The sequence below is a fragment of the Artemia sp. Qi Xiang Cuo genome, chromosome 16, assembly GCF_049724085.1.
Source record: "Artemia sp. Qi Xiang Cuo chromosome 16, ASM4972408v1, whole genome shotgun sequence".
NCBI classification, from domain to species: Eukaryota; Metazoa; Arthropoda; class Branchiopoda; order Anostraca; family Artemiidae; genus Artemia; species Artemia sp. Qi Xiang Cuo.
This window is the reverse complement of record NC_142809.1, coordinates 1391775-1414101: the sequence shown is the minus strand read 5'-3', so window position 1 is coordinate 1414101 and position 22327 is coordinate 1391775. Positions and strand designations below refer to the sequence as shown.

At 35.8% G+C, this 22327-nt stretch overlaps 1 protein-coding gene across 1 annotated transcript in view; it reads right to left on the bottom strand.

Moving 5' to 3' along the window:
- The window catches only part of LOC148942468 (m7GpppN-mRNA hydrolase-like), a 72286-nt gene extending 56087 nt beyond the window's left edge, over positions 1-16199 (bottom strand). Inside the window, exons 1-2 of the mRNA XM_089102718.1 lie at positions 16079-16199; positions 1282-1349 (exon numbers count right to left, since the gene is read on the bottom strand). Of these exons, the coding sequence (XP_088958844.1) occupies positions 1282-1328 (47 nt within the window). The 5' untranslated portion in view covers positions 1329-1349; positions 16079-16199. The remainder of the gene's footprint in view (positions 1-1281; positions 1350-16078) is intronic.
- Positions 16200-22327: the final 6128 nt, after the last annotated feature.

Below are 22327 nucleotides of genomic sequence, written 5' to 3'. Positions count from 1 at the left end.
GAAAATTAGTCTCCGAAAAACCCTGAAAATCTCCCCAAAGAACAAAAAAATCCAAAAAATCAAGAATTCACATGAAATTTCATCAACTTCTTTTGGGGTGGTAAAAAAAATTGTGTTCGTTTCGACAATTTTGACAAAAAGCTGCCCAATTCTGTAGTAAATATATGACAATAATACTACTACTACTACTAACAACTCACCGCAGCACCAAGCCGGCTGAGGCCAACACAGCTACGCACGCTCCTCCTCCATCCCAAACATCCCAAACAAAACATACCAATAATAGGGCTGGCTGTCTTTGTCTGATGTTCTTTTCCTTTTTGGGATTAAACTGAAAACCATTAATTCATCAGCACCTCCACCAAATTCTGCAGAAAAGGTTTGATGGGGTGTGTGGATCTGATAATATTCAAAATCCAGAAAAAAATAGGAATACTGTTTCTCTTGAATTTCTACTGCTTGATTTTCGAAAGAAAATATCTACTTCGTCATCTAAAACCAGCACCAGAAGCCCAAATCCAATTTCTTTGGATCCAAAGAATTTTTGAAGTAATTTCTTGCCTATCATCTTCATTTTGCCTGGCACAATTAAATAAATTGAGGTGAGTCTCAGCGTTAGGATTGATCATATAGAATTGTATTATTGAAACTTTATTCAACAACTACTAGCAACACTGATATTTGTATCAGGCATACTCTCAAAAAAAACTATTACTTTAAACAATATTCCTACCACAGTTAGTCCTAGTAAAACTATGAAATTTGAAAGCGGCTATAAAATAATTTGATGGTCGTTAGTTTATCACATGTTATGAAAGAAGGATAACTGTAGCATTCCAACTAGCCAAAATATTGAATACCACAGCTAACGAATGCTTCAAAAAGTCACTCTCACCATGAATACTTCAACATTAAACTATCCCTTTGTCAGAAAATCCATTAGTTAGTACACTTAAAGTTCATAATAAACGAATCTCTTTTTTGAAGAAAAATTTATATCAGGTATATAAATATGTGACCTCCAAACAGGGAAGATGGAAGAACTTTCTTCCCCACACTGGTCTGGAGGGTCATGAAATTTTCTTTCTAGAATAAGAAGCTTGGAGCTGGTTTAGAATATAATTAAAATTCAGAATATTTTTGAAAAAATAACTAGGGTAGGGTAGGAATAGGGTGGTAAGAAAAAGAGAGAAAGATTAGACAATGAAACTAATTTTATAGGTAGTTTAACGGAATCTAATTAATTTTCTTCTTAAATAGTGACTTATTTAGGGTACTTACGCACAAAGGTCATTCAGTAATTCTGCAGGAAGGCTTGGAGTAATCATTTTGTCTTCAAGGGATTATTTCTGCAAGAAGAACCTCAATGAGAAAGGTTAGTTAAATCCAGCATTTTAATATTAAATGGGCTACAGGATAAGTAAGATTACCATGCCCATAATAAAAATTGTTTATTTTTTATTAGTTACAATAACTATCATATTTTATTATATTTTAAACTTTTTATACTGTATTAATTATATTTTATTGTTTATTAGAATTTTATTTATTATTTTTTTCACTATATTTTTCCATATTATGTTTATTATAGTTTGCTATGTTTTTTATTATATTATATCATTATTATATATTATTACAATTGTTGATTTTATCAGATTTCATTATTTATAAACAATATTCCAATATACTATTATTATGTATTTGATTTTATTAGATTTCATGATTTATAAATACATTTCCACGAAATTAGTTTTACAAAGAAAAGTAAAGAGCTATATTAAAACAAAATAAGCAGAAATAAAGCCAAATAATTTTCCAAGTGTAAACTACCGAAAAATAACCCTCAATAAATAAATGAAAGCCAAAACGACCAGAAATCATAGGCAACGCACTAGCGCTGCCTAAGTAAAGAACGATGTGGGCACAATGTGTATTTTTTTTTCTTTTGGTTTTTCCTCCATACCTGGGCACTTCGTATCGAAGGAGTTGTCGTAGAAACTTCGAAAAGGACACATTCGATTGGAAACTGGAATGGCTACTGCTCTTTTTAATAGTCATAAATGATTGGAGGACAACTAGCCCACCCCTCCCACGCCCATCATTAACCCAAAAACATCCAATCAAAATTTTGAGATAGCCATTTTGTTCAGCGTAAATGATTTCCAGATAGAAAATATGTTTTTGAGGAGGAAACTCCCCCACAACCCTCAGGGCAAAGGTTTTAAGTTATTCCCTGGGGGTATATAAGGTTTTTATAGAAGACGTTGTCGTAAAAACTTCAAAACAGGCTCATTCTATTGGAAATTGAAAGGGCTAGTACTCTTTTTAATAGTCGAAAGTGATTGGAGGGCAACTAGCCCCCCCCCCCCACGACTATCATTCCCCCAAACACATCCAATCAAAATTTTGAGATAGCCGGTTTGTTCAGCGTAGTTGATTTCATGATAGAAAATATGTTTTTGAGGACGACACTCCCCCACAACCCTCAGAGCAAGGGATTTAAGTTATGCCCTGGATGCATATAAGGTTTTTATAAAAGGCGTTGTCGTAGAAAATTCAAAAAATGCTCATTCGATTGGAAATTCAAAGAGCTAGTGCCCTTTTTAATAGTCGAAAGCGATTTGAGGGCAACTAGCCGCCCCCCCCCCGCCCATCGTTTTCCCAAACACATCCAATCAAAATTTTGAGATAGCCATTTTGTTCAGCGTAGTTGATTTCCAGATAGAAAATATGTTTTTGAGGAGGACACTCCCCCACAGCCCTCAGGGCAAGGGTTTTAAGTTATGCCCTGGAGGCATATAAGGTTTTTAAAGAAGGTGTTGTCGTAGAAAGTTCAAATAAAGCTCATTCGATTGGAAATTCAAAGGGCTAGTGCCCTTTTTAATAGTCGAAAGTGATTGGAGGGCAACTAGCCCCCCCCACACCCATCATTTCCCCAAACACATCCAATACAAATATTGAGATATCCATTTTGTTCAGCGTAGTTGATTTCCAGGTATAAAACATATTTTTGAGAAGGACACACCTCCACAACCCTCAAGGCAAGATTATAAATTATGCCCTGGGGGCATATAAAGTTTTTATTGAAATCTTTTTGGTATAAACTTGAAAAAGGGCTCATTCGATTGGAAATTCAAAGGGCTATTACCCTTTTTAATAGTCGAAATTTATTTGAGGGAAACTAACCCCCCTGTCAAGCCCACCTTTTCCCCAAACACATCCAATCAAAGTTTTTAGATAGCCATTTTATTCAACAAAGTTCAAAGTTTTGGAAATTAGGTCTTTAAGGATGACAACCCCACAGCCGTCAGGGCAAGGGTTGTAAATTATGCCCTGGGGGCATATAAAGTTTTTATTGAAAGCGTTGTCGTAGAAACTTCAAAAGGGCTCATTCGATTGGATATTCAAAGAGCTAATGCCTTTTTTAATAGTCGAAAGTGATTGGATAGCGACTAACGCCCCTCTCACGCCCACCATTTTCCCAAACACATCTAATCAAAATTTTGAGATATCCATTTTGTTCAACGTAGTTGAAAGTTCTGGAAATTAGGTCTTTTAGGATGATAGCCCCCTCAGAGCCCTCAGTGCAAGGGTTGTAAGTTATGCCTAGGGTCATATAAAGTTGTTATTGAAAGCGCTGTCGTAGAAACTTCAAAAGGGCTCATTCAATTAGAAATTGAGACGATAGAGACGACAACCATACAGATAATACACATAGATACACATAGGGATAAAGTTTTTACTGAAATCTTTGTCGTAGAAACTTAAAAAAGGGCTCATTCGATTTGAAATTCAAAGGGATAGTACCCTTTATAATAGCCGAAGGTGATTTGAGGGCAACTAACCCCCATCTCTCGCCCACCTTTTCCCCAGGCATTCCCCCACAACCGTCAGTGCAAGGATTATAAGTTATGCCCTGGGGGTATATAAGGTTTTTTATTGAAATCTTTGTCGTAGAAACTTGAAAAAGGGCTCATTCGATTTGAAATTCAAAGGCCTAGTACCCTTCAAAATAGTCCAAAGTGATTTGAGGGCAACTCCCGTGGCCCCCCCCCGCTCAAGCCCACCTTTTCCCCAAACACATCCAATCACAATTTTTAGATAACCATTTTATTCAACGTAGTTGAAAGTTTTGGAAATTAGGTCTTTAAGGATGACAACCCCTCCCCCCACAGCCCTCAAAGCATGGGTCGTAAGTTATGCTCTGGGTGCATATAAAGTTTTATTGAAAGCGTTGTCATAGAAACTTCAAAAGGGCTCATTCAATTCGAAATTGAAAGGGCTAGCGTATTTTATAATAGTTGAAAGTGATTGGATAGTGACTAACGCCCCTCTCACGCCCACCATTTCCCCAAACACATCCAATCAAAATTTTGAGATATCCTTGCTGTTCAACGCCGTTGAAAGTTCTGGAAATTAGGTCTTTTAGGATGATAACCCCCTCAGAGCCCTCAGTCTAAGGGTTGTAAGTTATGCCCTGGGGGCATTAAAGTTTATATCGAAAGTTGTTATAGAAATTTCAAAAAGGGCTCATTTGATTGGAAATTGAAATTGCACTTTTTAATAAACGAAAGTGAGTGGAGAGTAATTAACCCCCTCTTACGCCCACCATTTCCCCAAAAACATTCAATCAAAGTTTAGAGATAGCCATTTTGTTCAACATAGTTGAAAGTTCTGGAAATTATGTATTTAAGAAAGACTAACCCCCGAGAGCCCCAAGGGCAAAGGCTGTAGTTTATGCCCTGGGGACATATAAGATTTTACAGATAGAGTTGTTGTAAAACTCAAAAGGGGCTCATTCAATTTGAAATTGAGAGGGCTAGTGCCCTTTGTAATAGTCGAAAGCGATTGGAGCGTAACTAACCTCCTCTCACGCCCACCATTCCTCCAAATACATCCAATCAAAATTTTCAGATAGTCATTTTGTTCAACGTAGTAGAAAGTTCTGGAGATTAGGTCTTTGAGAATGACCTTGAGGTAAGGGCTGTAATTTATGCCTTGGAGGCATATAAGGTGTTTATAGAAAGCGTTGTCGTTTCCAAAAGTGCTCATTCGATTGGAAATACAAAGGCCTAGTGCCCTTTTTAATAGTCGAAAGTGATTGGAAGGCTTGACATTTTTACAGTAAAGATCAAGTCCCCCGCATTTTTATAGTAACTCCCAGGGTGGGAGTGGTTGGGGGTAAAGTCCCCCTTCCACTCCCACCCTCTCATTTTCCCATTATGTTTAAAAACTAATGTTGCCTTAAGATTAAATCAAAATGCACTGTGATAATGCTAATTCCCAATAAGGCATATCAGCAGTATCCCAAGAATGACTGAGGGTATTATGTTGAAACTTTCGGGGCTACTTCTGCTCTTAAAATTTAACCATATCAAAATAGGCTTCTGCAGTGAGACGATACCCAAACTCTTGTTTGTAGTTACTTTTATTCGATTCAAACTTGATTTGCATATTCAATTTAAGTTTCACTCGTTTTAAGATTTATTTATTCATTTACATTAATATATATTGTATGTTTGTTCGCATTGATTGTTATTTAATTTCTGTTCGTTTTAAGTTTCATTTATACTTCAATAGCAAAATATTTTTTTTTTTCGTTTTAACCTTGATTTTGTTATTCAACCTAAGCATTACTCGCCTTAAGATCTATTTATTCATTTATATTATTACTTGTAGTATGTTTTTTTCCATGATTGTTTATTTAATTTCTACTCGTTTTGGGTTTCATTTATTCTTTAATAGTTTTTTCTGGTCGTTTTGAGTTTGAATTTTAACAGGTATTTTTTATCTCTTGGGCTTGAGTTTAGAATGGCCTTTACTTTTCTTCGAAAAACTTATTTATCGGAAAGTTTTTTTTTATTTAATTATAAAAAAAGAATCAAATGGCAATTGCGTACGAAAAGATTTATTAATTGTTAGGTTTATTAGAGTTGATGTAATAAATCAATACTACTACTACTACTAACAACTCACCGCAGCACCAAGCCGCCTGAGGCCAACATAGCTACGCACGCTCCTCCTCCACCCCAATCTATTCAAAGCCTGCCTTTTTACACCCACCCACGAAGTTCCCATTTCCTTTAAATTTTTCTTTATGACGTCCTCCCACCCCAGACGGGGACGACCTGCTATATTTGATGGATAATTCTATAGTGTGTTTTTAACCACTTATTTCAAGTCATTTCTAGTAAAAAAGTAAGGAATTAGGTATCTCTTTGGAGTCCATATAAGTGCTTCAAATTGCATTTGCAAGTGAAATGATTAATATACTTGAAAAGTGCATAAAAATATATTTAGTAGTGTGAACAGTTTGTCTCTAAGTAAGTTATGGAATTGTCTCAAAATTTACCACAATTTTATGCATAGTTCTATGTGAGGGACTCTTTAATAGCTTAAAAAGTTGTTGAGTTAAGTAGATAAAACTTCCAGGAATGAATCAAGGACCTAAAACACATCAGCGAAGGTTGTTATCAAGCTATTATCTCTGCCTTTTCTTATCATAGGCAGCGCAATGGCACAGCCTAAGTAAAGAACGATGTTGGCAAAATGTATTATTTTTTTTCCATACCCGGGCACTTCGTATCGAAGAACTTGTTATAGGAACTTCGAAAAGGGCTCATTCGATTGGAAATTGGAGTGGCTAGTGCCCTTTTTAATAGTCAAAAGTGATTGGAGGGAAACTAGCCCCCCCCCCCCACGCCCATCAGTCCCCCAAACACATCTAATCACAATTTTTAGATAGCCATTTTGTTCAGCATAGCTGATTTCCAGATAGAAAATATGTTTTTGAGGAGGACACTCCCCCACAACCCTCCGGGCAAGGGTTTTAAGTTATGCCCTGGGGGCATATAAGAACGATGTTGGCACAATGTATTATTTTTTTTTTTTTCTTTAGAGAAGTTCACTCTGTATCAAAGAAGTTGTCGTAGAAACTTCAAAAAGGGCTCATTCAATTGGAAATTGGAGTGGCTTGTGCCCTTTTTAAAAGTTGGAAGTGATTGGAAGGCAACTAACACTCCTTCCACGACCACCATTTCCTGAAAACACATCCAATCAAAATTTTGAGATAGCCATTTTGTTCAGCATAGTTCATTTCCAGATAGGAATTATGTTTTTGAGGAGGAAACTCCCCCACAGCCTTCAGGGCAAGGGTTGTAAGTGATGCCCTGGGGGCATATAAGGTTTTTATAGAAGGCAGTGTTGTAAAAACTTCAAAAAAGGCTCAGTCAATTGGAACTTCAAAGGGCTAGTGCACTTTTTAATAGTCGAAAGTGACTGGAGGGCAACTAACCCCCCTCTCACGCTCACCTTTTCCCCAAACACATCCAATGAAAATTTTGAGATAGACATTGTATTCAACGTACTTTAAAGTTCTGGAAATAATTCCTTTGAGAATGAAACCCCCAACAACACTCGGGGCAGGGATTGTAACTTATGTCATAGAGGCCTTTTAGGTTTTTATTGAAAACATTGTCGTAGAAACTTCAAAAATGACCCATTTAATTTAAAATTGAAAAGGTTAGTTACTTACTTACTTTTGGCGGGAACCAGACAATGAACTGTCCTGCCTCGCACCAAAGGATCTTGGAATGACTTCCGACGACCACTTGGACCTGTCGGCTGCAGCTTCTCCGATGATCTTCAGCCCGTCTTTGTCTCATATCCGACCGTGTCTCCTGAATCCTCCCCACGGTTCCAGGTCCTCCTTTAATTTTTGCCACAGGTTCTTCTTTTGTCCTCCTGGTTTACGTTTCCAGGAGGGGGCTGGTTCGTAGACAAGGACGTCTCGACATATCGTGCCTTCGGGGTGGCGCAATGTGTGGCCGAGGAGCTTCAGGCGACGTCTTTTAATGATAAGCGATAGCTCTTCTGATTGGCCACAGCGGCTCCTTACTTCACTATTGGGAATCCTGTCCCATCTCTTAATGCGGAGGAGGTAACGAAGGCAGCGGTGGTCGAACACATCCAAAGTTCTCGCATCTTCAGTCTTGATCAGCCATGTCTCGCAAGCATACAGTAGTACTGCTCGAACAGTTGCACAATAGATTCTGACTTTTGTTTTGGTTGAGATCTTTCGTCTGGTCCATAATGCTTTTTTCAGACTAGTAAACACTCCCCAGGCTTTTGCTATGCAGGCAGAGATATCCCTTTCGGCTCCGCCATCTGGTGTTATGATAGAGCCAAGATACTTGAATTCCTCAACGCTTTCTATTGGCTCACCGTCGAGGGTAACTTGGCAAGGAGCAGGTTGGTTGAGAGCCAATACTTTAGTCTTTGCGCTGCAGATGGCCAGTCCGATGCGCTTTGAGACCTCATAGGTATCGTCGATCATGCCTTGTAAGCTGTAGGCGGTAGTTTCCAGCTCAGCAACGTCGTCTGCGAAGTCCAGATCTGTCTGGGGCTGGAGGAAACCAGCTATTTGTCCGAAGACTATTCCGCTGTGGTTTCTCATTGCATTATACATGATCCAGTCTATCGCGTAGTTGAATAATATAGGTGAAAGGGGGCATCCCTGCTTTACCCCAAACTCCACTGGAAACTTAGGGGTGTCATTGCCGGAAACACGGACGCAAGTCTCAGTGTCCTTATACGCACTTCGGAGTATCTCAATGATTTCCTGTGGCGCCCCGTCTTCAGCCATAATTCTCCATAGCTCCTCTCTGATGAGAGAGTCGAAGGCAGCTGCAAAGTCAATAAAGGTGATGAGAAGGGGTAGATGAAACCTGCTGTACTGCTGAAGGATGAGGCGAATCTTCAATATCTGTTCTGGACAGCCTCTGCCTGGTCTGAAGCCTGCTTGTTCAGGACGGGTTAACTTGTCCTTGTTAACGGGTTAACTTGACGGGTTAAATTGAAATGGCTAGTGCCCTTTATAATAGTCAAAAGTGATTGGAAGGCAACTAAAACCCCTTCCACGTCCACCATTTCCAAAACACATCCAATCAAAATTTTGACATAGCCATATTGTTCCACGCAGTTTAAAGTTCAGGAAATTATACCTTTGAGCAGAACACCCCCCCCGTCTTCAGGGCAAGGGTTATAAGTTATGCCTTGGGGGTAAATAAGTTTTTATTGCAATCTTTGTTGTAGAAACTTGTAAAAGGGCTCATTTGATTGGAAATTGAAAGGTATAGTGCCCTTTTTAATAGTCGACAGTGGTTTGAAGGCAACTAACGCCCCTCTCATGCCCACCTTTTCCCCAAACACATCCAACCAGAATTTTTAGATAGCCATTTTGTTCAGCATAGTTGCTTTCCACATAAAAATTACGTTTTTGAGGAGGATACTCCCCCACAGCCCTCAGGGCAAGGGTTGTAAGTTATGGCCTGGGGGCATATACGATTTTTATAGAACGCATTGTTGTAGAAACTTCAAAAAGGGCTCATTCGATTGGAAATTGAAATGGCTAGTGCCCTTTTTAATAGTCGACAGTGATTGGAAGGCAACTAACACCCCTTCCATGCCCAACATTTCCCCTAATACATCCAATCAAAATATTTAGATAGCCATTTTGTTCCACGCAGTTCAAAGTTCAGGAAATTAGATCTTTGACCAGGACACTTCCCCCACAGCCTTCAGGGAACGGGTTATAAGTTATGCCCTGGGGGCATATAAGGTTTTTGTTGAAATCTTTGTCGTAGAAACTTGAAAAAGAGCTCATTACATTAGAAATTCAAAGGGCTAGTGCCCTTTTTAATAGTCGGAAGTGATTCGAGGGAAACTAACCCCCCTCTCACTCCCACCTTTTCCCCAAACACATCCAATCAAAATTTTGAGATAGCCATTTTCTTTCACGCAGTTTAAAGTTCAGGAAATTATACCTTTGAGCAGAACACTCCCCCAACAGTCTTCAGGGCAGGGGTCATAAGTTATGCCCTGGGGGCATACAACTTTTTGCTGATATCTTTGTTGCAGAAACTTGAAAAAGAGCTCTTTTGATTGGAAATTCAAAGGAATAGTGCCTTTTTTAATAGTCAAAAGTGATTTGAGGGAAACTAACCCCCCTCTCACACCCACCTTTTCCCCAAACACATCCAATCAAAGTTTTTAGATAGCCATTTTATTCAACGTATTTGAAAATTTTGGAAATTAGGTCTTTAAGGATGACAACCCCCCCCCTCCCCAAAGCCCCCAGAGCAAGGGTTTTAAGTTATGCCCTGAAGACATATAAGGTTTTTATAGAAAGCAATGTTGTAAAAACATCAAAAAAGGCTCATTCATGTGGAAATTGAAATGGCTTGTGCCCTTTTTAATCGTCAAACGCGACTGGAAGGCAACTAACACCCCTTCCACGCCCACCATTTCCCCAAAAGGGGCTCATTCAATTGGAAATTGAGAGGGCTAGTGCCCTTTTTAATAGTCGAAAGTGATTGGAGGGTAACTAGCCACCCTCTCACGCACACCATTCCCCCAAACACATCCAATCAAAATTTTCAGATAGCCATTTTTTTTAACGTAGTTGAAAGTTCTGGAAATTAGGTCTTAGAGTATGACATTTTTTCAGACATCCATTTTGTTCAACATAGTCAAAAGTTCTGGAAATTAGGTCTTTTAGTGCAAGGTTTGTAAGTTATGCCTTGGGAGCCTATAAGGTTTATATAGAAAGTTGTTGTAGAAATTTCAAAAAGGACTCATTTGTTTGGAAATGGAAATTGCCCTTTTTAATAGTCAAAAGTGAGTGGAGGATAATTGACCCCCCTCTCACGCCCACCATTTCCCAAAAGATATTCAATCAAAGTTTAGAGATAGCCATTTTGTTCAACGTAGTTGAAAGTTCTGGAAATTATTCATTTAAGGATGACAAATCCCCCAGAGCCCCCAGGGCAAAGGTTGTAGGTTGTGCCCTGGGGGCATATAAGGTTTTTGTATATAGCGCCATCATATAATCTTCAATAGAGTCTCACTCAATTGGACATTGAGAGGGTTAATGCCATTTTTAAAGGTCAAAAGGGATTGGAATGTAACTAACCCCCCTCTCACGCACACCATTCCCCCAGACACATCCAATCAATATTTTGAGATAGCCATTTTGTTTAACGTAATTGAAAGTTCTGGAAATGAGGCCTTAGAGGATTACAACCACCCTCACAGCCCTTATGGTAAGGGTTGTAATTTATGCCCTGGGGGTATATAAGGTGTTTTTAGGAAGTATTGTCGTAGAAACTCAAAAAGGCTCATTTGATTGGAAATTGAAAGGCCTAGTGCCCTTTTTAATAGTGCAATCAGAATTTTCAGATAGCCATTTTTTTCAACATTTTTTTTCAGTTTAATATACATATACTGATATTTAGTAATCAAAATGTTAACATTATTTGATTTATTAAAGTTATAAAAGTAAGAAAAGTTTTTTTTAATTAATTTCTGTTCGTCTTTTAGGATGAAAACCCCCTCAGAACCCTCAGTGCAAGGGTTGTAAGTTATGCCCTGGGAGCATATAAGGTTTATACAGAAAGTTGTTGTAGAAATTTCAAAAAGGGCTCATTTGTTTGGAAATTGAAATTGCCCTTTTTAATAGGCGAAAGTGAGTGGAGAGTAATTGACCCCCCTCTCACGCCCACCATTTCTCCAAAGATATTCAATCAAAGTTTAGAGATAGTCGTTTTGTTCAACGTAGTTGAAAGTTCTTGAAGTTAAGTATTAAAGGATGACAAATCCCCCAGAGCCCCCAGGGCAAAGGTTGTAATTTATGCCCTGAGTGCATATAAGGTTTTTATAGATAGTTGTTGTAAAAACTTCAAAAGGGGCTCGGAAATTAAGAGGGCTAGTGCACTTTTTAATAGTCAAAAGTGATTGGAGGGTAACTAACCACCCTCTCACACACACCATTCCCCCAAACACATCCAATCAGAATTTTCAGATAGCCATTTTTTTCAACATAGTAGAAAGTTCTGGAAATTAGGTCTTGAGTATGACATCCCCCCCCAGCCGTCAGGGCAAGGGTTATAAGTTATGCCTTGGGGCATATAAAGTTTTTTATTGAAAGTGTTGGTGTAGAAACTTCTGATACCAAGTCAAAGAAATAACTGAGTCAAACTGCTCATTTTTTGTTTAATGGAGTTCTTTACTTTTCTTTGAAAAACTTATTTTGTGCAAAAAGTATTTTTAATTAATTACAATAAATGACCAAGTCAAACTCAAAATGAGCAAAAATTAACATAAGTTGGGTGCAAAACCCCTATGCCTTCCCAAGACCAGAACATAATTTGCACTTTACTGAAAAAAACACAAATGAATGTGCATTGTCAGTTTAATATTCATATACTGATATTTAGTAATCAAAATGCTAACATTATTTGATTTATTAAAGTTATAAAAGTAAGAACATTTGTTTTTTTTCAGTAAAGTGCAAATTATCTCCTGGCCTTGGGAAGACATAGGGGTTTTGAGACCAACTTATGTTAATTTCTGCTCGTTTTGAGTTTGAATTGGTTATTTATTGTAATTTCTGTTTGTTTTGGGTTTCATTTAATTATCAATGCTGATTTGTGGTAGTTTCATGCTTGGTAGATTATTTGATTTTATTTTTGCTCATTTTTTGTTTAATAGAGTTCTTAACTTTTCTTTGAAAAACTTATTTTGTGGAAAAATTTTTTTAAATTAATTTCTACAAAAGCCAGTGTCCTTTGGACATTGAAGGAGAAAATGTAGGTAATTCTACATAACTTCCCAGGTGATCATTAAGGCTTTAAATCCATTTCTATGGATTTCTTTCACTTAAACTGATACTCCAAGATCTGAAAAAACCACTGATCTAGAAATTTGCCAAATCTTAAAGGTATAGATAGTGTAATAAAATAGGCAATGGTACCATAAGAAAAAAATGGGAAAACCAGAGTTAAAAATTACATAAGAAATCAAGCTCAAATTTGAATAAAATAATGGATTTTTGTAAAGAAATCAGGTCAGCATTTCTTCAAGAAATATGATAGACATCTTCCTATCAAACTAAGTAATGCTTCTTGGCAAAGAAACTAGGACAGAATTTACCTTTGTCAGTAAACATAGCCTACATTTTAGGCTAACTGTTGGTATATGTTTAACATATGATGAGACTAGGCAAAATATAATATGTAGGCTATCATTGGCATTCATAGAATACTGTACCATTTGTCCATTGGAACCTTTGTAACATGCAAGTAACCATAATAAACTTACCTTTTCTATAATCTCATATCTTACTTGTTTATATTGACATCCAAAAAGGTACATTGGCCCAAGCCTCCATTTTTCAAAAGGCAGCTTCCATAGGGAATCAGGCTACAACCTGCACTTAAAATAAACATAGCCTGCTTTTAGGCTAACTGTTGGTACATAATTAACATGTAACAAGACTGGGCCAAACATAATATGTGGCACAGATGTAACATATGAACAGTTAACAGTGGAATCTAATCTTAAACAGACTCTCATTTTGAGCCTAAATTTGGATAACACTTCCAAAGAGAATAAAGCATCTTAATCCTAGACCTAGACAGGCTCTAACATGGATAGATTCAATAGGGCAAGTGCTGTGAAGCAGAATGAATGCATTTTAAAATGCTAGAATGTAAGAATAACTTCTATTAAATTTTTATATTGAAACAAATCCTTCTTAGATTGTAGTCAGCCAATCTTAACTAACCTAGTCCTAACCATCAGCCAATCCCCACTATCTAGAACTGTCTAGACTATGCCATATTAAAATCTAGACAGGATGAGAAACTTACAGCCCATAATTATGAAAGACATATTTTAGTCAAAATATGTCTAATAGGCTATTAGATGTTGTCTGAGTAGGCTGGCCAACTAGGGTATTACCTTAGCCTGACCAAACAAACAACAAAAGTACAAAGAACAATAGGGAAATCTTTTTGCAAGACAGTGAAGATAATTTGAATGAATATTTCAGCCCTATGCCAAAAGGGCCATCCTCAGCAAGACAAAACTATATAAAAGAAAAAAGACTCATAACAGCATTCAACCAATAAAACCATTTTTTTTTCAAAGGAGTCCCAGCATCCTTACTTCAACAAAGTTCAATCAGGACTGATAAAAAGTGGTAAAACAAGGCAATTCAATGAGATGAAAAAAAAATAATTTAAAAACATGTTCTTATTGCTAATCCAGCCTTTTTGGCAGCTAACCTCAAAGGTTTTTTTTTGTGACTGGTTCTATGTTAATGTCTATTGGTTTTTTAAAACATTTTGTAAGACCATTTTTAATCAAATTTGTGTATATAGCATTTAGTGAATATTACCCCAAGTTCCTATTTAAGGAAATATTATTATTAATCCTAAGTATGATTTCAATTGCTTCTCGGACAATCTGTTTTATGCCTAGGTCATTGCTAATAAGGTCAGATTCATCAAAAAGTATATTGTGGCTAGGATTCTCAAATACATTGCTGCCTAAAGCAAAATCAAATGAAACAGATGAAATATTAGAATTCAGAGCTTTGACAATATCCTCTTTATGCTGTTGTATGCATTTTTCTAAATTCTGGTGTGTTTACCAGGGACATACAAATTGGAAATGGGTATCCTATTTAATAAATTATTTTTGTAATTAACGTAGACTGAAAAGATATTCTTGTAAAATTAATGATAGTTTACCATGTAAGATTTCTGACAAGCCCTCAAACATAATATACCTCCCCTATATCCCAAAAATCACTACAAATCTTAAAAAAGTTTGCACACAAAATAATATGTATGTAGTATTCACAAATAATTTCAAAATCATAAATTTTCTAAATTCTGGTAAAGATAAAACCCCAGTTACTTGCCAAAGAGGGGTGGGTCTATCTAATACCATTTGACTGTGGCAAATACTATGTAGGTAGAACACACCAGAATTTAGAAAAACACATACAAAAGCAAAAAAAAAGGATATTGTCAAAGCTCTGAATTCTAATATTTCTTCTGTTTCATTTGATTCTGCTTCAGGCAGCCATGTATTTGAAAATACTAGCCACAATATACTTTTTGATGAACCCATTCTTATTAGCAATGACCTTGGCATAAAACAGGTAGTCCAAGAATCAATTGAAATCAGACTTAAGATTAATAGTAATGTTTCCTTAAATAGGGACTTGGGGGAACATACATTAAATGCTCAATACACAAATTTAATTAGAAATGATCTTACAAAATATTTAAAAAAAACCAATAGACATTAACACAGAACCAGTCACAAAAAGACTCTTGAGGTTAGCTGCCAAAAAGGTTGGATTAGAATAAGAACATGTTTTCAAATTATTTTTCTTTCATCTCATTGAATTGCCTTGTTTTATCTCACTTTTTATCAGTCCCGGTTGAACTTTGATGAAGTAAGGATGCTGGGACTCCTTTGAAAAAAAAAATTGGTTTTATTGGTTGTATGTTGTTATGAGTCTTTTTTCTTTTATATAGTTTTGTCCTGCTGAGGATGGCCCTTGGGCATAGGGCTGAAATATTCATTCAAATTATCTTCACTGTCTTGTAAAAAGATTTCCCTATTGTTCTTCATACTTTTGTTGTTTGTTATGGAAAGGCAGTGTAGTCTTTGTTGCTATTTAAGGCTGGCCAAAACTCTTAGCCTAACTTCTTTAAAAACTTCACTATGGAAGGCCTGGCTCCTCTTATAGCTTAAACATACAAACAAATATGTTGGTAGGCCTGAAAAATGAGGATAGGTTGATATATTAGGTGAATATGTAGGCCTATAAATAAAGTACAAAATCTTACTTTGAATAGGCTAGGCTGGATTCAGGTGCAAATTTGGAATTAGGGTGGTTATTTACATATTATTCCAACCATGGTCAAGAAATGAAGTTAATCATAATGAAATAGCCTATAACAAAATATGATGAAAATATAAGATTTTAGTAGCCTAACAAAATTATGGAAACTACAACAGACATTTGTGGAAAGCTGGATGCCCAAAAATAAGGCTATTTATTAAATAAATAGCCTAACCTTACCAGCTCAAAGCCTATAGGCTAGCCTACATTGAATATTTAGTTAAAATGAACCTAAGGCCATGAGGCCATCTCCTTGATTTGCAACTAAATACGCTAGGGCTTAATTAGGCTCGAAATTTTCTCGTCTATACAAACCTGGAAAATTTCCACCTGAACTTCCAATCCAAGTGTGTATAGGCTTATAATTTTTCGTGTAATTGGTTAACAGTTTTAACTCATGTTAACTTCTCAAATTTGCTGCCGTGATCAGGGTTGCCACCCTGACCTGGAAGAATTTATGAAATCAGAGAGAAAAAAATTACTAGATCGCATCTGTTTTTACTAAATGCTCAAAAAAATTATCAAGCATCCCTCGAAATTATATTAAAAGCACTTTATATAATAAAAAATTTCAATGTTTATTAACTGGACAGGTAAATTGTAAAACAAATAATATTATCTATTTACTAGAATGTAAAAATTGTCAATTACAATATGTGGGGGAAACAATTAACAATATATATAAGATTTTCGGGACATAAAACTACAATTACCAAGAAAAAAACTAATATTTATCTAGTTCAACATTGTAATAATGGTACTTGCTCGGTATCTGATCTTACTATTACAATTTTAGAAAATCTGGACCTAGAAAACTTTACTAAAGAGGAAAAAAATAATAAATTACGCAGACAAGAAGAGTATTGGATCCATGCTCTGGGTACTGCGTATCCTTCTGGGCTAAATGATCGAGTTGCGAAACACGGAGACATGTCGAATGTAGTGGCTAATTGTATCAATGGGCTAACTGAGCACCCTTCTTTTAATTGCCCCACTAAACGTAAAAACCGATCAAGAGGACATAGGAAAAATAATAAAAAGAATTATTTAGATTTAAACGCATTTTTAATCGATTTAGGTCACATATTTGAGAATAATGGAATGACTAGTTTAATACAATCTTTAAATAAGTTATTAAAGAATAATTTAATAAAAGTTTTCTGGATTGAAAAAAATAGTACAACATGTAACTCAAAAGATAAATTAATTTATGATGCAGTTTGTATTTTAGCTAAATCAAAATTTATCTCAAAATACATTAAATCTGAAAAAATTGTAAATAAGGATAATAGATTATATTTGTCTATTAATTTTTTTTATAAACAAATAGAAGATATTAATTTGCCAACAATCTTAAACCAGCGGAGAGTAAAGAATGCCCTTCCATTTAATTTGGTGTATAATGGTAGTCAAATTTTAACATATAAATTTTCAAAAACAATTGGTCAAATGATTTTTAACTATAATTCAATACTTAAAAAACTGGACAGGGGGAGTAATTGGAAACCGGTTTGTAATTGTGAGCAATTTCTACCGTATGTGGATCAAACTTATAAGCATATTGTAACGGGGGATTTGTCCATTATAAAGCATCGTGATCTTCAAAAGATAATGAAAATGGGGTCTAAGTTCCGTCTTTCTTACCACATAATGCCAGAAGATATTCTGCTGGCCTTAGGGGATTAAAGAATGATTTAAACGTATTTATTGATAATTGGTGCAAGAAGGAGAAAATTACTAAAGATAGATTTCAGAATTGGATAAATTTGATTTTGACTAGTGTAAGAAATAACATGTATAGAATTAATCCTACAGATTCTTTGAAAAAATCAATATTTTTTAATGCCAATATGAAACAAGCAATTGCTAATTTACAGAATGAATTTATAATTGTACCAGTTGATAAAGCTAGCAATAATTTTGCTATAATTTGTCAGAAACTATTAGGTATATTTTATCGATATATGTTCAAGAAAAAAATGAATACGCCCATGACACGAGTGATGAGACTAGTTAATTGAAAATATAGAGGACGTACTATTTAAAAAACTTAATATTATAATAAATTATTATGATAAAAAGTTTCCTTTCTTATATTGTACGATAAAATTTCACAAAAATCAACAAAAACCACGTTTTATTGCTGGGGCAGCAAGGTGTCCAACCAGAATTGCGGCTACTGATCTATCTTTAAGTTTAGGAGAAATTAGAAATAAATTTAAAGCATATTGCTCTGGAATTAAAAAATTTTCTAACTTTAACCCATATTGGAGTGTTAATAACTCGTTACAAGTGATAGATTCTTTGGTGAATGATTTCAGCTAAAAGAGTCGAGTAATTTGATTTTACTAATTTGTATACAAATTTGTCACTAAATTTAGTATTCGAAAAATTGAAAAAGGTTATAAAGAAATCTTTTCTTTTGTCTAAAATCGGATTTTTGAAAATTGATACTTTTAATAAAAAAGACCGATGAACGAATTTCTTTAGAGGCACTATTAATTCAAGATGTTATAGCTTGGATATGATATGCGATTTATTGGAATTTGTTATATTTAATACATTTATAAGATTTAGTGGGAATTTATATAAACAAACTGTAGGTATTCCTCTGGGTGGGAATGCAAGTCCATTCATAGCAGACCTGTTTTTAAGTCAATTAGAATATGAATATATGATAAATAAAAATAGCCCAAACAACGTAAAATATAACCTTTCAAATAATAAAAGATATCTGGACGATCTCTTGGTAATAAATTGTGCAGAGTTTATTGAGATTTCAAAAAATATTTATCCACAAGAGTTAATTCTTGAGCCTAGCTATGGGATGGGATACTCCGACCATTTCTTAGATTTAAATATTAATATTTCAAATAATAATAAATTAGTTTTTAAATTATATAATAAAACGGATGATTTTAATTTTGAAGTAATTAATTTTCCATATCTTGAAAGTAATATACATTCAAATATTACTTATTCGGCTTATTATTCCCAATTATTTAGGTATGCAAAAATATGCAGTAATTACGCAGATTTTAAAATTAGATGTAAAAAGCTGAGCGAAAAACTTATCTTAAGAGGTTTTTCTGCCAAAAAAATTAGTTGGCAATTCAAAAAATTTAGTTTCATGTATCATGAACTCTTAAGTAAATATACAAAAAATTATAAAGAAATACTGAATGATATTTTAATATAATATCTCGCAGGTTGAGTTTCTAGGGGTTTCAAACAAGCTTGAGGATCTTTAAATTGGTAATTGGTTCCAGATACCAATAGAAGATACATCTGGAAGTGTCTTCGTTTGTTCCGGAATGGTTTCTCAGTGACCTCTGGGATTTGATTGTGGAAGTATTGAAAAACTTTTTGTATGTAATTTTTATTAGCTTCACTAGTATGCAGGTATTTCACAGGTTTGACCTGACATAAGGTTACCATATAGATCTTATGATAGAGGCGCCACCGTTCTGGGTAAAGAATGTAAAGCCTCGAAACTCGTTAAGGCCAGTGGTATTCTTCTGATGAGCCCTAAATGGAAGGTTTTACTTGGAAATATTTTGCTAGATTTAAGGTGCTTTTGCTGGTAATTTTACATCGACTTACATTTATTGATGACAACTGTGCATGGATTTGGACTTTTCTATTTGGTTGATGGTTTGGGTATACTGTTTGGTCCTAGGTAGTTGGATGGATGTGTAAGGTGAGAGCCTCGTTCAAGTGCACATTTGTCTCAATTGCTGGATTAGGACTACAGTTTTTTTTTTTTTTTTTTTTTTTTTTTTTTTTTTTTGCCAAGTAATTACCTCTTAAACATAATATATATATATATATATATATATATATATATATATATATATATTTGGATATATATATATATATATATATATATATATATATATATATATATATATATATATAAAAAAGGATTTTTGAACTTGTAGGTTTCCGGAATTTTCAATCATACTATGAAAACAAAAGAAAAAGGAAAAGAGAAAAAAAGAAGAAAAAAGGAAAAAAGATTGTTAAAATCGTATTGATTATCCTGCTATAGTAAAAATCGATGCTTGGTGGCTCAAAAATTTTTTTTGAGCATTTAGTAAAAACAGATGCGATCTAGTAAATTTTTCCTCTCTGATTTAGTAAAGGCAGCCATGTATTTGAAAATACTAGCCACAATATACTTTTTGATGAACCCATTCTTATTAGCAATGACCTTGGAATAAAACAGGTAGTCCAAGAATCAATTGAAATCCGACTTAAGATTAATAGTAATGTTTCCTTAAATAGGGACTTAAATAGGATCATGACTTGTAAGCTGTCGGCGGTAGTTTCCAGCTCAGCAACGTCGTCTACGAAGTCCAGATCTATCAGGGACTGGAGGAAACCAGTTATTTTTCCGAAGACTATTCCGTTGTGGTTTCTCATTGCAATATTCTTGATCCAGTCTATCGCGCAGTTGAATAATATAGGTGAAAGGGGGCATCCTTGCTTCACCCCAAACTCCACTGAAAACTTAGGGGTGTCATTGCCGGAAACACGGACGCAAGTCTCAGTGTCCTTATACGCACTTCGGAGTATCTCAATGATTTCCTGTGGCGCCCCGTCTTAAGCCATAATTCTCCATAGCTCCTCTCTGATGAGAGAGTCGAAGGCAGCTGCAAAGTCAATAAAGGTGATGAGAAGGGGTAGATGAAACCTGCTGTACTGCTGAAGGATGAGGCGAATCGTCAATATCTGTTCTGGACAGCCTCTGCCTGGTCTGAAGCCTGCTTGTTCAGGACGGGTTAACTTGTCCTTGTTAACGGGTTAACTTGACGGGTTAAATTGAAATGGCTAGTGCCCTTTATAATAGTCAAAAGTGATTGGAAGGCAACTAAAACCCCTTCCACGTCCACCATTTCCAAAACACATCCAATCAAAATTTTGACATAGCCATATTGTTCCACGCAGTTTAAAGTTCAGGAAATTATACCTTTGAGCAGAACACCCCCCCCCCCGTCTTCAGGGCAAGGGTTATAAGTTATGCCCTAGGGGCAAATAAGTTTTTATTGAAATCTTTGTTGTAGAAACTTGAAAAAGGGCTCATTTGATTGGAAATTCAAAGGTATAGTGCCCTTTTTAATAGTCGACAGTGGTTTGAAGGCAACTAACGCCCCTCTCATGCCCACCTTTTCCCCAAACACATCCAACCAGAATTTTTAGATAGCCATTTTGTTCAGCATAGTTGCTTTCCACATAAAAATTACGTTTTTGAGGAGGATACTCCCCCACAGCCCTCAGGGCAAGGGTTGTAAGTTATGGCCTGGGGGCATATAAGATTTTTATAGAACGCGTTGTCGTAGAAACTTCAAAAAGGGCTCATTCGATTGGAAATTGAAATGGCTAGTGCCCTTTTTAATAGTCGACAGTGATTGGAAGGCAACTAACACCCCTTCCATGCCCAACATTTCCCCTAATACATCCAATAAAAATTTTGAGATAGCCATTTTGTTCCACGCAGTTTAAAGTTCAAGAAATTATACCTTTGACCAGGACGCTTCCCCCAAAGTCTTCAGGGCAAGGGTTATAAGTTATGCCTTGGGGGCATATAAGGTTTTTATTGAAATCTTTGTCGTAGAAACTTGAAAAAGGGCTTATTACATTGGAAATTCAAAGGGCTAGTGCCCTTTTTAATAGTCGGAAGTGATTCGAGGGAAACTAACCCCCCTCTCACTCCCACCTTTTCCCCAAACACATCCAATCAAAATTTTGAGATAGCCATTTTCTTTCACGCAGTTTAAAGTTCAGGAAATTATACCTTTGAGCAGAACACTCCCCCAACAGTCTTCAGGGCAAGGGTCATAAGTTATGCCCTGGGGGTATACAACTTTTTGCTGATATCTTTGTTGTAGAAACTTGAAAAAGAGCTCATTTGATTAGAAATTCAAAGGAATAGTGCCTTTTTTAATAGTCAAAAGTGATTTGAGGGCAACTAACCCCCCTCTCACACCCACCTTTTCCCCAAGCACATCCAATAAAAATTTTTAGATAGCCATTTTATTCAAAGTATTTGAAAATTTTGGAAATTAGGTCTTTAAGGATGACAACCCCCCTCCCCAAAGCCCCCAGGGCAAGGGTTGTAAGTTATGCCCTGAAGATATATAAGGTTTTTATAGAAAGCAATGTTGTAAAAACATCAAAAAAGGCTCATTCAAGTGGAAATTGAAATGGCTAGTGCCCTTTTTAATAGTCAAAAGCGACTGGAAGGCAACTAACACCCCTTCCACGCCCACCATTTCCCCAAAAGGGGCTCATTCAATTGGAAATTGAGAGGGCTAGTGCACTTTTTAATAGTCAAAAGTGATTGGAGGGTAACTAACCACCCTCTCACGCACACCATTCCCCCAAACACATCCAATCAAAATGTTGAGATAGCCATTTTGTTTAACGTAGTTGAAAGTTCTGGAAATTAGGTCTTAGAGTATGACATTTTTTCAGACATCCATTTTGTTCAACATAGTCAAAAGTTCTGGAAATTAGGTCTTTTAGTGCAAGGTTTGTAAGTTATGCCTTGGGAGCCTATAA